Source organism: Lynx canadensis, chromosome D4 (genome assembly GCF_007474595.2).
Source record: "Lynx canadensis isolate LIC74 chromosome D4, mLynCan4.pri.v2, whole genome shotgun sequence".
Classification (NCBI taxonomy): Eukaryota; Metazoa; Chordata; class Mammalia; order Carnivora; family Felidae; genus Lynx; species Lynx canadensis.
This window is the reverse complement of record NC_044315.2, coordinates 26,891,474-26,905,817: the sequence shown is the minus strand read 5'-3', so window position 1 is coordinate 26,905,817 and position 14,344 is coordinate 26,891,474. Positions and strand designations below refer to the sequence as shown.

Below are 14,344 nucleotides of genomic sequence, written 5' to 3'. Positions count from 1 at the left end.
CTTTGGTGCAAAACGAGGTGATTTCATTATAGCACGGGAATGGGACCCGTGGCCAGGAAGAGCTGCACTGGGGTGGTGAAGAGTGACTGGTTATACACTGTGGAGTTGAGGGAGGTAAAGTCAAGAAGAAGTTCTTAAAGGGACCTCCATATGCTAAAAAAGACTCACAGATTACTAGAGGCCTAGCTATTGTCAAGCTAAGGTTGTTTTTCCCTCTAGCAAAGCATTATCATTAAGACAGTAGGCACTTCTGGAGATTAGGCTATTGATAAGATATTTGTAAACTGATGGAGACTCTATCAGTTTAACCATTTTTTTTCTGTCCTTTCCTTTGTGCTTGGGCAGCCAGGAGTGCCTGAGGTATACCACACATATTCCACCCTGGGGGAGGGGACAGGGGTTGTCAGCTTGTACTTTGCCCTCAGCTTGCCTTATGCGCCTTCATCACTCAGAGGCCTCTTGGGAGGTTCAGCCTTAGGAAGCCCTGGGGGTGGAAGACCCACAGGGAACCTAGAGAAGTCTAGAGTGAGGCATTTGATGAGTATGGAGATGAGAGGCTCTTTCTCCACCATGACATTTGAGAGACATGCAGTGGAATCTAAGAAACAGCTGGAGTTGGGTATTGGGTTTCCATGGGAAAAGAGATGGCTTGTGACTTGAAGGGAGGCGGGGAGGATGGAAAGACAGGGCTGCTCATATCCATGGCAACAGGAAGAGGAAGCAGAACCTCCCATCCTTCAGAGGGTGAGATTAGTTGAGGGGAAAGTTTGGAGCACATGAACCTCCCCAGCTCAGAACCAGGGGGAAGTAGATGACCCAAGAGATAAATAGGGTGATCTGGGGAGTGTAAAAGTAACAGCAGGACACAAGTCACACAGAGGAGGGCTGAAATTGGCACTTCAGGCATACTTGAGATTCTACATGTCCTTGAAAAGAATCCAGGTATTTCTGGATTCTTCTCAGTGCCAAGAAAGACAGATGGCAAAGTAACCTGGAAATTGCCAGACCTGGAGGGGGACGGGGGTTGGGGGGTGGGTTGTAGAGCACCCATGCTGAAAAATCACCTAGGAGTTGCAGCTAGACCTCAAGAGGGATGCACAATGTCATCAAGTATAGGGCAGGTCCGAGTTGACAACATCGAACCACTGGGGGTGGACTGGGCTGACAGAACCAACCACAAGTCCCCAAACCTCAGACTCAGCCTTAGATAGATATTTAGCAACAAGGCAAAGAAGAGCAATGGGAAGACACCAGAAAAGAAACAGGTCCACTCACAGAGCCTGTGGATGTGTACCCAGGGACACGTCTTTCTGGTCCTACGATTCCAGAGCATCACATCCCCAGGTAGCATCCTAGGAAAGTGGAGAAGGAAATCTGAACAATGGGACACATATTCAAGAGACCAAACTGTGAGGAGTGAAGGAGATGATTCATTTTCAGAAATACCAAATAAAAGCTGTGCTGTCTAGTTAACAGTAGGTTTACAGACTATTGGAAAGATGTATGAACCTCTCACCACCCCAACAATCGCATTCCAAACCTTAAGATACTTCACTTCCTGGTTCTTATTCCCCTCTCCATTTTGCATGCTTATTTTCAAGGGCTTTGCAATGAGCATGAGCCAAAGAACAAAGGGAGGAGGGACTGACAGTCTCTGCATCACCTCAGGGAAGGTACATTTGTTCCAATCTGACTATTTTTTTTCTTATTTTTGTTTTTATGTTTATTTCTTTTCGAGAGAGACAGAGAGAAACAGAGCATGAGTGGAGTGGGAAAGGGCAGAGAGAGAGGGAGACACAGAATCTGAAGCAGGCTCCAGGCTCTGAGCTGTCAGCACAGAGCCTGATGTGGGATGCGAACTCACAAACCAGGAGATCATGACCTGAGCTGAAATCAGATGCTTAACTGACTGAGCCACCCAGGCACACCTCCCACCCCCCAAGTCAGGCTACTTTTTACCTTACATGGGCATAGGAGACTTCCGGGTAAGGCTATAACATTTGTAGTACTCAGCCAATGAGGAACCAGGGGAGGGACTTGAATGCTAGGAGATAAATTGTCTGCTGTAACTGCCCCAGGTGTGCCTGTCCATCAGACACCTGCTCTTGCAAGGATGTTGCTTCACTGTGCTCCGAGTCTCTTCATCCCTCCTCTGATGGGTCGGTGGGCTTATCGCTCACACAAACCATCAAAGGTCTGATTTAAATCAGAAGACTGAGGTATGTTAATTGGCAAGTTAAAATTTCTCTCCACAGTTCCCAGAAAAGAGTAGGGCCCCAGAGTAAGACTAGATCATGTGGGGGAGGAGACTCAAAGCCAAGTCTTAAATTTTCAAATTCAGGACATCTGCCACCATTACCGTATTTTTCAACCCTTCAAGATCTGGAACTGTGTCTGTTTTCCCTCATTCATAAGGGTCCTTATCAGGCATTCGACATTTCTCGAAAAAAATGAAATAAATGAATGACCATAAGTATATGACTAATTCAGGAAAAACAAAAATCTAGGTTTGAGTTATTTGTTTTCACTAGCTTCCTGATTTTCCTGGGATTTGACAACGTGCACTGGAAATTAACTTCTTTTACTTATGCAACCTATGTTCCAGGTTGTAAACAGAAGGTCCTGGAATAATGTAAGCTAAGACTCTTCGGCAGGCAGGAGCTGGAGAGTCTGTTAGCTCTTGGCAATTCCTCAAGCCACAGAAATTAGAAAAGTCCAGACTTGGGGCACCTGGGTGACTCAGTCAGTTGGGCATCCGACTTCCACTCAGGTCATGATCTCACAGTTTGTGGGTTTGAGCCCCGCGTCAGGCTCTGTGTTGACAGCTCAGAGCCTGGAGCCTGCTTTGGATTCTGTGTCTCTCTCTCTCTCTCTGTCCCTCTCCCGCTCGCGCTCTGCCTCTTCTCTCAAAAATAAACATTAAAAAAAAATGTTTTTTAAAAGTCCAGCCTAAACCTGACTTGGAGGAAGGTCTTTGAAAAGACTGTACAATGAGAGCCCTCAAAGGCCCCCCTGAATGTTGTCTCCCTCCAATACAACACTAATTATCTCCTGTCCTCTGACTTCCATGGAGCAGAGGAAGGAGCATCTGTCTCTTCTGATATTCTAAGAAGGTGGATATCAGACTGGAAGGTCTTCCCTGATCAAACAGCAAAATTCTAAACACATTTTTCAATTTTCCCATGTATACCCTGATTTACGGGAAAGCCAAAGTTTGCTGCAAAGTCTGGAGGTGAATTTGTTTAAGATAGGTGAAATGAACACTGTTGGCTGGCATTCTCACCTTTCTTATTCCTCATAGGACCTAGATTTCATCCATTATCTCATCCTCTCTCAAACAATGCAAGTGCCCCAAAGTCAACCGACCCTACCCCCTCACTCCAAGGGTGAGCCTGAAGGTCTAAGATGTGGTTCTCAACTGGAGGTGATATTGCTCCCCAGGGATGTTTGGCACTGCCTGGAGATATTTTGGATTGTCACAACTAGGGGGACGTCCACTGGGTAGAGGCCAAGGACACTGCTAAACATGTTGCCATGCACTGGACAGCCCCCCCCCCCCCCCAACAAATACTATCCAACCCAAAAATGCCTGTAGTCCAATAGTAGAGAAACACTGGTCTAAGGGTAATGGCATCCCCCTTCCCAAAGATTGATTTAAGTTTGCAAGAGTTTCTTGGAAAGTTGTTCCTGGCTTCCAGAGGCCACCTTCCTTTCTGCTGGGTATGGCGGTGGACTGATGTGACATCCGGAACTAACACTGTCATCGTGCCCCCCCTGGGTTATGCCCTCCTGTGTATGTGAAGACAAGGTCCATATACACAGGAGGGTGTAACCACTGGACAAAGCTGACATTGAAGCTTATACCACCACTCTGAACTTCCAGTTTTGTGAGCCAATAAATAATCCTCATTGTATAAGCCAGTTTTGACAGAGGACTTCAACTATCTCTATTTTGACTTCAGTCTGTACTTCCTAATTAAGTTCCTTCAGCTTATCTCTTAACTCACACAAAAAACTCTGCAGGGCAAAGCATCCTGTGATGGGAACCCGAAATTACTCCCTCAAGCAATAACCACTGCCCCGAGCCAGCAAGACCCCACGTGATTGACTCCAAGACAATGATCTACCTGAACTTCACTGCCTACCGGCACGTACCCGCCCCACCTTTGTCCCACATTCTCCTTAAGAAACCTAGAAGTATTTTCAGCACTTTGGAGACAGTCTATGAGACTCTAGTCTTGGTCTTCCTGGTGTTGGCCTCACTGAAATAAATTCCTTTCCCGTTTCACCACCACTGTCTCTCGGCCTTCGAATTTTGTCAAGAGTGAGTGGCTGGCCTGCTTGGGACCCCTGCAGCCAGGTGCTCTTGCAGCCCTGCGCCCTCGTTACAATTTAAATTGGGTTTTTACAGGGGTGCCTGAGTGGCTCAGTAGGTTAAGCATCCGACTTCGGCTCAGGTCATGATCTTGCAGTCCGTGAATTCAAGCCCCGTATTGGGCTCTGTGCTTAACTGACTGAGCCACCCAGTGCCTGAGAAATGACCTTTGAGAGGGGTACCTGGGTGGCTCAGTCGGTTTAAGCGTCCAACTCTTGGTTTTGACTCAGGTCACGATCTTGGTTTTCGGTTTCAAGACCTGTGTCAGGCTCTGCACTGATAGTGTAGAGCCTGCTTGGGATTCTCTTTCCCTCTCTTTCTGCCCCTCCCCTACTCATGCGTGCGCGCTCTCTCTCCCTCTCTCAAAATAAATAAATAAAAAATCAATAAATAAAAAATTTTAAAAAGTAAAAAGAAGTATCTTGAGAGAAGATACTAAGGAGATGAGAGTGTGAACACAACAGACACCAAAGAAAGGAAAGCATTCCAGGTTAAGGGAACAGCCAGTGCAAAGTCCTGAGGCAAGAACTCTCCTGGTGTGATGAAGGAATCACAAGAAGGTAGTGTGGCTAGGGTGGAGTGAATGAAGGGGTAAGAGGCATTAGGGGTGAGATCAGAAGTAAAGGGAGGGGCTTTGTAGCCATTCTATGAACTGTGGCTTTTACTTCCACAGAAATGGGGAACCACTGAGGGGTCTTGAGGGGGAAACCATAGTCTGGCTTAGATTTTAAATATCAGTTTTCTGGCTGTCGTGTAGAGATTAAGGATGGCAAAAATAAAAGCTGATGATTGCAGCAATGCCGTGAATCATGGTAGTAAGTAACAGGTTGGAAGTAGTGGAGATGGCAAGACAACACTGGATTTCAGACGTATTTGAAGGGGCCAACAGTTCCCTGAACAAAGTAGATAAAACACACTAGGAAAAAAATTGGCCTACAAAGCTATGAACACAACCGCTGAACTTCTGACTCCCCGGCTACAAAGAAAAAGAACACCAGCCCTGGGTGTGTTAAAGGTTGACTTGTCAAGATGTATCACAATGTCAGGCATGTGGTTGAAGACAGAAGATACATGGTAACATGCAGAGCAGTGTTAATATCCCCTGAACCAGACCGCCCCCAAAATTTCTGCTTCAAGTTGCTACAGATATGTCTAGATCAAGAAACAATCCTCACAAAGATTCTGAGAAACTCAGCATTCCCTACAGTGACAACCAAAGAAGAATCAAACCAAACTTTACAACTGGATTTTAAGGATCCCCATGATTAATTTAAATCCCCATTGCAGTATAATATGGACAAAAAGAGCTATGTTGCCATTATCTTTTTATTAGTATTGCATCTCATTGAGAGAGCCTCGTTTACCCTCAAGACAAATCTCAAAAGCACATTCAGAATGGATGCTAGGCATTGGGGAACACATCGAAGAGAATGCAAATAAAAAATATTTTAAATTCTTAAAGGATGTATCCTCCAGTGATTCTGTAGAACTCGAGACACTTGAGGCCGAATTTTCCTCAACCAGGTCTTTTGTATAAAAATTACTCAACTGGGTGTGGTGACGCTACTGTCCCATAATAAATGTATTCATGTATCACTACACTCCCTTTAGACCCTATTAAAAGCCATTGTCTGCCTGTCGGACAGATTATTGGCTAGATTCTCACGTCTGTTCAGACCCCAAAGCATCTAGATAAGGCATTATACAAAAGTAGCACCAACACGTTTTAAATCACCTTTAGCATAGACAGTAGTAATAAGGACTCTGCCTCATTAAGTGGTTTCCAGCAGCGCCCTTTACTTTACCATAAATACTATTTCCCCATCTTTAGAACGGGCATAATGGTATTTTCCTGGAGGACTTGTTGTGAAGATTAGAGTTAATATTTGTAAAGCCCTCAGAACAGTGCCTGACAATACCCAGGGCTTATGTGTCCATTATTATTCTAAGACCTTTGCTCCGCAGCATCTCATGGATTTAAATTTAAATGCTCCTAAAAAGCAGAGAGACCGAAACTGTCAACTTTTCTCAACACTCCCTGATTTTATTAGCTGTTCGAGGCTTTCAAAGCGTTTAGAACAAGACAGCAAGGAAGGTAACACGGTCAAAAGAAGAAAAGAAAAGGAACCCCGAGTTGTTTGCTAATGCCAGGTGTGCATTCTTCTTTCAAAATTTCGAGCATGGTTCTCCCGGATCGTCCTTTGCGATTACACAGACTCTCGAAAACACGGTTTTGTGTTGTTCAGTAAAACAAATCCGTAGCCAGTCTAAGAAAAAAGCGAAGCATTTCCCTTGACCACACTGAGATCTGGGTGAACGGCTTAGATGCGGGCATTTCTAAGACCTCGCTAAATCGTAATCGTCAGAAAAAACAGCAAGAGCGCTACAAGGCCTCACATTCAGGCTGCACTTGCCCTGCACTCGCCCGCAACCAAGAGCATCCAGGGGCAAAGCCGAGCCGCCGGCGCACGAGCCGTCCGGGCTCCGCGCCTCCCGCGGAGCACAAGAGACTCGCTCGCCCGCGCCTCCCGGGTGCTAGCGAGGCCTAGGAAGCCGGCCCCGGGAGAGGAGAGGAGGGGCGGAGCGGGGCACCCCGGCCAGACTCGACGCCGGAGCCCCGGAGGGGGCGCGCGACCGCGGCGGCGGCGGAAGCGGGCGGGGCGGGCCGGGGGCGGGGCGGAGGCGGGGGCGGGGCGGCGGGCGGCCCTGCGGGCGCAGCGCGCGTTTCCGGCGTGCGCGGCGGAGCGCTCGGGCGGGGGCACCGCCGGCTTCGAATCGCGCACAATGAGACAGCGCTGAGCGCCGGAAGTGGGGCCGAGGGAAAACACGGAGAGGGAGCCCGGCCGGGACAGGAAGAGGCGGGGGACCGCGGCGGAGGTGGTGAGTGCTCCGGGGCGCCTTCTCCCCGCGTCCCTCCCAGACTCGCCTCCGGGGTGGGTCTCCGGTGGGTTCCCTCGTCTCCGGAGTAGAGGGCGGGCCCGGCCCGGGAGAAACGTTGGCTCCTTCCCCCGCCGGCCTCCTCGCCCCAGTTGCGAGGACCGGGGAGCCCCCAGGCCGGCGGGGACTGAGCTCCCGGGTTCGAGTCCGCATCTTCACTTTGTGTCAGACCCTGCCGGCGCCGGAGAAGAAGGGACTTGGGTGGAGGCACTCGACCCCGGCCCCCTGGCCGGCCGGGGGGACCCCGGAACCCCATCGAGGAGGCAGGTCACTTCCTGCTTCCTGGTCCCCGAGGTGGCTTCGTGGCCAGGAGTGCGGGGACGCCTCCTCTTTCTCTGCCTCCGGCCTCGAAGGGTGGAAACTGAGGCAGATCGGGGGTGGGGCGATCAGACGGGGGGGTTGAAGAGGGAGAAATGCTGTTCTTGACAAAACCAAACTTGTTTGGGGTTAGAGAATGAGGACTGGGGAGGTGAGCTGGACTTGTCTCTTGGTGGGAAACCCAGTCCCTTTCGCTAGAGGGGACTCTTGGTGGGGAGCGAGCCCCTCTTTAGCCCAGGCGACCGAAGCCTGTGGTTCTGAATAGTGGTAGTGAGGCGGAGCCGAAGCCCTTCCCTGGAGGTCGGAGAAGGGACAGAAAAGTGAAGCTGAGAGGAGATGAGCTACGTTCACACAAAGTTTTGGTTACTTTGTATAACACTTAAAAGTAATTGCCAACTTTTTTTTTTAAGACTGTTTCCGGAGCTTTCTAACAGCGTAGGCTTGGGATGAGGGTTTGGTTTTGTTTTGTGGAGGAGCGCTTTTGTTTTATAGGTAAAGCCAACCAACTTGGTGTGAGTAACATTTTTTTTTATACTGCAGTTCTCAAGACTGTAGGGAGCTTCCCTTAGTCACAGATGTAATCGTCACGTTAAATAGTAAGTACTAATTTTCATGGAGACTATTATAGGACTCAAGCAAGCCTCCCAACTTTTGGTGTAATGTGCTGATTATTAGGATGTGATGGAAATTAGGAAAGGAAGAGTTTCTTACAGACTTTTGAGCACCTGTGCAATAAACGTGTGGTATTTCACATGCTTGGTATGATATCTTGTTATGGTTTGATAATTTCCCAAAATGCCTTCTTCCAGGTGCAGAGTAAGAAAACTGAAGTCAAAGACCATGGGAGATGCCGCAAAACCTTATTTTGTGAAACGCGCTAAAGACCGAGGAACTATAGATGATGAGGATTTCAGAAGGGCTCACCCCCAGCAAGATTATTTAATAATGGATGACTGTGTTAAAGGCCATAGCAGTAAAATGGAAAAAGGCCTTCCAAAAAAAAAATTAACACCAGGGAACTATGGGAATACCCCCAGAAAAGGACCATATGCTGTTTCCAGCATCCCTATGCATTTAAAAACCCAATTTACAGTCAGCCCACTTGGATGAAAGACAACCACAAAGATCAGAGTAAGAGATGGCTCTCTGATGAACTTGCTGGTAATTCAGACAGCTGGAGGGAATTCAAACCGGGACCTAGAATTCCTGTTCTAAACCGACCAAGAAAAGACTCCTTTCAAGAAAGCGAAGATGGATATAGGTGGCAGGATGGACGAGGCTGCAGAACTGTAAGACGACTGTTTCATAAAGACTTGACAAGCCTAGAAACCATGTCAGAAATGGAAGCAGGAAGCCCTGGTAATGTGTTCCAACTTGTCAAGTGACAAGCCCAAAGTCGCAGTATCTTTTCTTTGTCATCCAAATGAGGTTTATTATTTTCAGCAATGCAGTTCCAATTTTTCATAGTCTCTGCTTATTTAATGCGAATACTCTTAAGAACTGTAATCGTGGCATTTGGGCAGCTTCAACACGTTGCATGTATTGGTCTCTTTAAAAGTTTACTGTGCCGTGAGGCTCATTTTCCTTCGGTAAACATATTTCCCATTGGTACTTTCTACAGAAGAGGGTGATGATATCCCCCTGGGGACTGTTTCATATTTTCTGAGTGGTGTATATGTATTTTCTAAATTATGTATTGTAATTTTGTATTTGAATAGTGAATGTGTCCATAATATAAATGACAGAATATAAAGCTAAAAAAAAAAATCTTACTCGATGTAAATACACAATATAGACCACATAGATTTCCTGTCTCAGAGGATTATATGACTTTTGGAGGGAGCATCGATCTCCAGAGGAGGATAGTCCAGGATTTTTTTTTTTCTTTGCTCAACAGTGAGCTGCACGGCAAACAGACTGGGACACTTTAAGTTTCGAAAGTCAGAAATACAGATAAGTTTTGCCTTTTAGTTTCCGTAGAACCAAAACCCATTTCTAAGGGCCAGGTGTGCTTGATAATAATTGCCCCAAAGTGATTATTTATACATTTTTCTCAAAGGTGGATAGTAGATTTTGTCCATGTAGCCATAATTTCTATAAACAAGAAAATTATCTAATGGACAATAATTACTGAAATGAAATAAACTCATAAATATGAAGGAAAAAGTAAAACAGTATTTAGTCTGAAAATGCAAATTATGCTTGGAAAAATGGGCTTTTAAATTTATTGGCTGGTAGCCTTTTTTTAGTGACCATATAGAATGGGTGGCAAACTGGCCAGCACTTTAAAGTTGTTTGTTTGTTTGTTTGTTTGTTTTAAATTTAAATGCATCTAGGCAATATTGGCACTCTCCTAGGTGTCCAGAGGCCTTTTTCTTTCATGTTATCTCACAGTGGCCAGCTTACATTTCTGTATTTTACTGGTAAGGAGTTTGATTTTGTGACCTGGACATGTAGAATACTTAACAGAGAAAATGTCACTTATTTTTAGAGGGTCTTTTGATAGTATTAAATGAGAGAAAAGGTGCTGTTTTATATTTCTTAAGGTAGGAAAAGCAAGAGAAAATTCCTTGTATCAAAGAGTACAAACAGAATGAGGTGTTACAAAGGAATCAGTCAGGAGAGAAAATCTTGGCCTCATAAATGTTGAAGCTAGAAAGGATGCTAGAAAGAACTTGAAGGAAGTGTCTGATGCAGTGCTCTGTTGTGATATATCAAGGTAGAATCACAATTTTGCAAAGCAGGCAGCTGTGGCTTGGCAAGGTTAAATTTATCCAGACTGATTATGCTGGGTGGTAGATGAGGAAGTGAACCTGAAATTGAGTACTGTGCTGCTCTGGCCATTAACGGCCTCACTGGACCTTGAATTTGACAGAGGGAAACGGAACATGTATTGATAATTTCTTGACTTTTGATTTGTGTTTTTCTTTTTAAAAGTCTGTGTACATTTAAGTATTTTTGTATTACTGTGTCCAGGTAGGACATGGACATTCTAACTTAGTTACCAATAGTTTAAAAAAAAAAAAAAAAAAGTTGATCTTGAGTAGCATTATAGAAACAGAAGATTTATAGAACGAAAGTTTGCAACCAGACAAATACTAATAGGGACTGTTAACAGACTGAAAGCCTTATATATGTATTCTTGTTTAGTCTGAAAAGCAACCAAAAAAGTTGCTTTTAAGTGGTTTTGAACAGGAAGTACATACTTTTACTATCCTTTTAATTGAAGGCAATCCCCAAACCCCCATATTCTCTCCATATGAAAAAGAGGTATGTTCTTTCACATTTGCTAAATGAAGGACTGCTCAGCTTCTAGCCCTTGAAAATCTTCAGAAAGGAAATAATTTTAAGCTGTGGTATAAAATTGCTTACTGTAGAGAGAAATTCAATTTGAAGTATAAACTTTGCACTGCACTCAGGATCCTAAAAAGGATCTCGTTAAAGGGACTGAAATTTTCTTGAATCAGAATTATGTCTTAATAAGCAAGGGTCTCATTAAATGATGTGAGAAGATATAATGAAAATTATCTTAGAGTTGCTTTGTTTTTTAATACTTATTTTCTATCTTTCAGTTCTACGTTACCGCCCTGTACTTCATCCCTCACATATCCTAGATTGCCAATGTAATGTATTTGGGACAATGCCATTAGTGATCTTAGCTGGAAAATATCCACTCAAATACACATGTCCTTTGTGAATGGAATAATGGGCCATATGCAAATAAAATGTGGGAGACTTGGAATAGTGTATATAGAGAATTCATGTTACAAGACACATGAGATGAGCTAGGTTGCCTTCCTCGAATTATGGGAACTCTTTAGCAGTACCCAGCTTTATCCTTCCAAGATTCCTGTCAATGAGATTTTACTTGCTATTTTTACCATGTAGTCCTGTGAAACTCAGTTCAGAAGGTGATACTGTCTTGTCAGTTACGGTCTGTTCTAAATGTGAATGGATATGGATTTTAGTAAGTTCTTTCCAGTTCTTACATTGTTAGATAAAAGGCTGGATTTCAGAATTCCATCCATGCTTCAATCTTTACTTCAAATCCTGTTAACTTTGATTTAGTCATGTGTCCCTGAACCAAGTTATTTTCTTGGGCCAGCATTTTCCCCATCTGTACAATGGGGATAACATTAGCATCTATGACAGGATCACTGTAGGGATTAAACGAGGCAGTGCACATAAAGTGCTTGCATTGCATCTGTCGCATAAAAAAATACTCAGCAATGACAGCTGCTGTCATCATCATCTGAATTTCTGCAGCCATCCACTTCTCTGTATAAAAACAAGGAATGGGGTGCCTGGCTGGCTCAGTCTGTGGAGCGTGGGACTCTTGGTCTCAGGGTTGTGAGTTCGAGTCTCACGTTGGGTGTAGACATTCCTTGAAAATAAAATGTTTAAAAAAGCAATAAGGAATTAATTGTACTCTTTGGAGGGAAATCGAAGTCACTCTGGAAAATGACAGCAAATAGGTGAGAAGCCTTTGTGATCAAGAAGGGAGGAGTTAAAGAAATTGGGTTCCATAGCAATTACAGTTTTGTAAGCTAATGTGGACTTTTCTAATGGGTATTGCACATATTAGTGTAAATCTCTAATGAGCGTCAAAGTAAGAAACTTATTATGAACACTGAAATCACAGATGTAATTATTTAGTGTAGACCTTGTAATGATAGGCAAATTACATGTGAATAGACACACAGCTAAGTTAAAAGAATTTCTTGTCTCAGAAGTTTATGCAGACCGGGGCACCTGGGTAGCTCAGTCAGTTAAGCGTCCTAAGTGTCCAACTCCTGGTTTTGGCTCAGGTCATGATCTCACAGTTCGTGGGTTTGAGCCCTGCCTCAGGCTCTGCACTGATGGTGTGGAGCCTGTTTGGGATTCTCCATCTCCCTCTCTCTCTGCCCCTCCCCTGCTCTCTCTTTCTCAAAAATAAAACTTTAAAAAAAAAAAAAAAAGTTCATGCAGACCAAGAGCACTGTCCTTAAAAGATTATGATAAATTAATTGGGAGTAGAGGAGTGGTAAGTATTAAAGTAGACTGATTTTTGTCTGCAAATGATACCTACCTTTTAGTATTTTATTTGGTCCATTTTGATTGCCTTTTTAAAGAAACTATTTGTCCTAATACTTCAATTTCTTTTAATTGCCACTTATACTATAGAAGCTATTCACAGAATTTCACTATATATTCACCTTCTGGTACTTTAAGCACAATGCTTGCTACTTTTTCTTTAGAGCTGTTCACAGTAGCTTTTTTTCAAATTAGAGATCCTGTACCTCCCTTTTCTGACTCAGAATTTTTTTCAGTCAACTGGTTCATTGTAAGTGCCATAGAAGAAATGAGTTCCACTGTAAACTTGACCTAGGAATTGGTTCATGCAGGGCTTTTCAGTACATTTCTATTTTGAAAGACTAATTTTTGATAAGCCACTTAAACATTATTCAAACCATTTGTCACCATTTTAATTGGGGAAATGAGTTTTATTTTGATCATATGTATTATTGGTAGCTTCATTTTCAGAGCTTGATAGAAGTTATCAAAGCTCTTGAAAACCATTGTTTATAGATCAATCCCACAGTCATCTTCAGTTTCCCAGATAGAAAAGTTGTAAGTTTAAAAGAAAAAAGTTTTATTAGTTACAAAGCTTGTAGAACAGCAGAGTTTAAATGAATTAGTCTGTACATACAGAAAACTTTTTTTCCAACTACTGTTCGTTTTTCTTTGAAATGTGCTTAGTGTGCAGGCTGTTTAAAGAAGCTAAAATGAAAGTAAAGATAAGATGGGAACTAGTCCTCAGTAAATAAAATTTTGGCCTGGACTTCTTGTATGAATATGGGAGGAGGGCCCAATCACATGAAAGGTAAATTTACAAGTAGATGATGGATTTTCACTCCAGATAAGAATGTAGTTGATTTCTGACTTCTTTGGAGATACCCTGTTGTCCTTTGCTCTGTTGAGCTTGTTCACTTACAAAAAATGAAAGCACATATGGATAGTTTTCATTGGAATGGCAAGTATACTTATAGGCACACTAGAATATGATACATTAGCATTGGATAGTTTTCATTGGAATGGCAAGTATACTTACAGGCACACTAGAATATGATACATTAACATTGTAATTATGACATACTAGGTATATTAGAATTCCAAGTATGCTTGCCTTCAGAGGATAATTTTTACTATTGCTTGAGTATGGGAGCACACCAGGAAGAAATGAGAAAATCACATTGGTTGAAATGGATTCTTTTTCAGTGTTCCAAAAAGAGGATTTCTGAGGACTGATGTGTCCAGATGAGGTGGTTAATGAATATTCACGCATTTTATCCATGGAAGAGCTTTCCTTTTGCTGTGTTCAGATGTCATTCTGATAATCACATGATTTACGTCATAAATATGTACGGTCTGCTTTTTCATCAGAGCAGTATTATTCAATATTGCCAATAATATTTTCCCCCTAACTTAAGAAAACAAGAAGCAGAGATCCAGACCTCGGAAGCCACGGAGGTCTAGAAATGAGGAAAATGAGCAGGACGGAGACTTGGAAGGCCCGGTGATTGATGAGTCTGTGCTTTCAATGAAAGAGCTCCTGGGCTTACAGCAGGCAGAGGAGCGATTAAAGAGAGACTTCATTGACAGGCTTAAAAGGGTAATGTCTTTTATTTGTTACTTAAAATCGTTGTCTTGGTTTAAACTGTGTTAGTAATTGGG

General features: G+C 43.6%; 1 protein-coding gene across 1 annotated transcript in view; it reads left to right on the top strand.

Moving 5' to 3' along the window:
- Positions 1 to 7,720: 7,720 nt before the first annotated feature.
- Positions 7,721 to 14,344, top strand: part of TUT7 (terminal uridylyl transferase 7) — a 61,191-nt gene continuing 54,567 nt past the window's right edge. The window contains 4 exon segments of the mRNA XM_030292971.1: positions 7,721 to 8,226; positions 8,440 to 8,690; positions 8,693 to 8,989; positions 14,101 to 14,282. Of these exon segments, the coding sequence (XP_030148831.1) occupies positions 8,471 to 8,690; positions 8,693 to 8,989; positions 14,101 to 14,282 (699 nt within the window). The 5' untranslated portion in view covers positions 7,721 to 8,226; positions 8,440 to 8,470.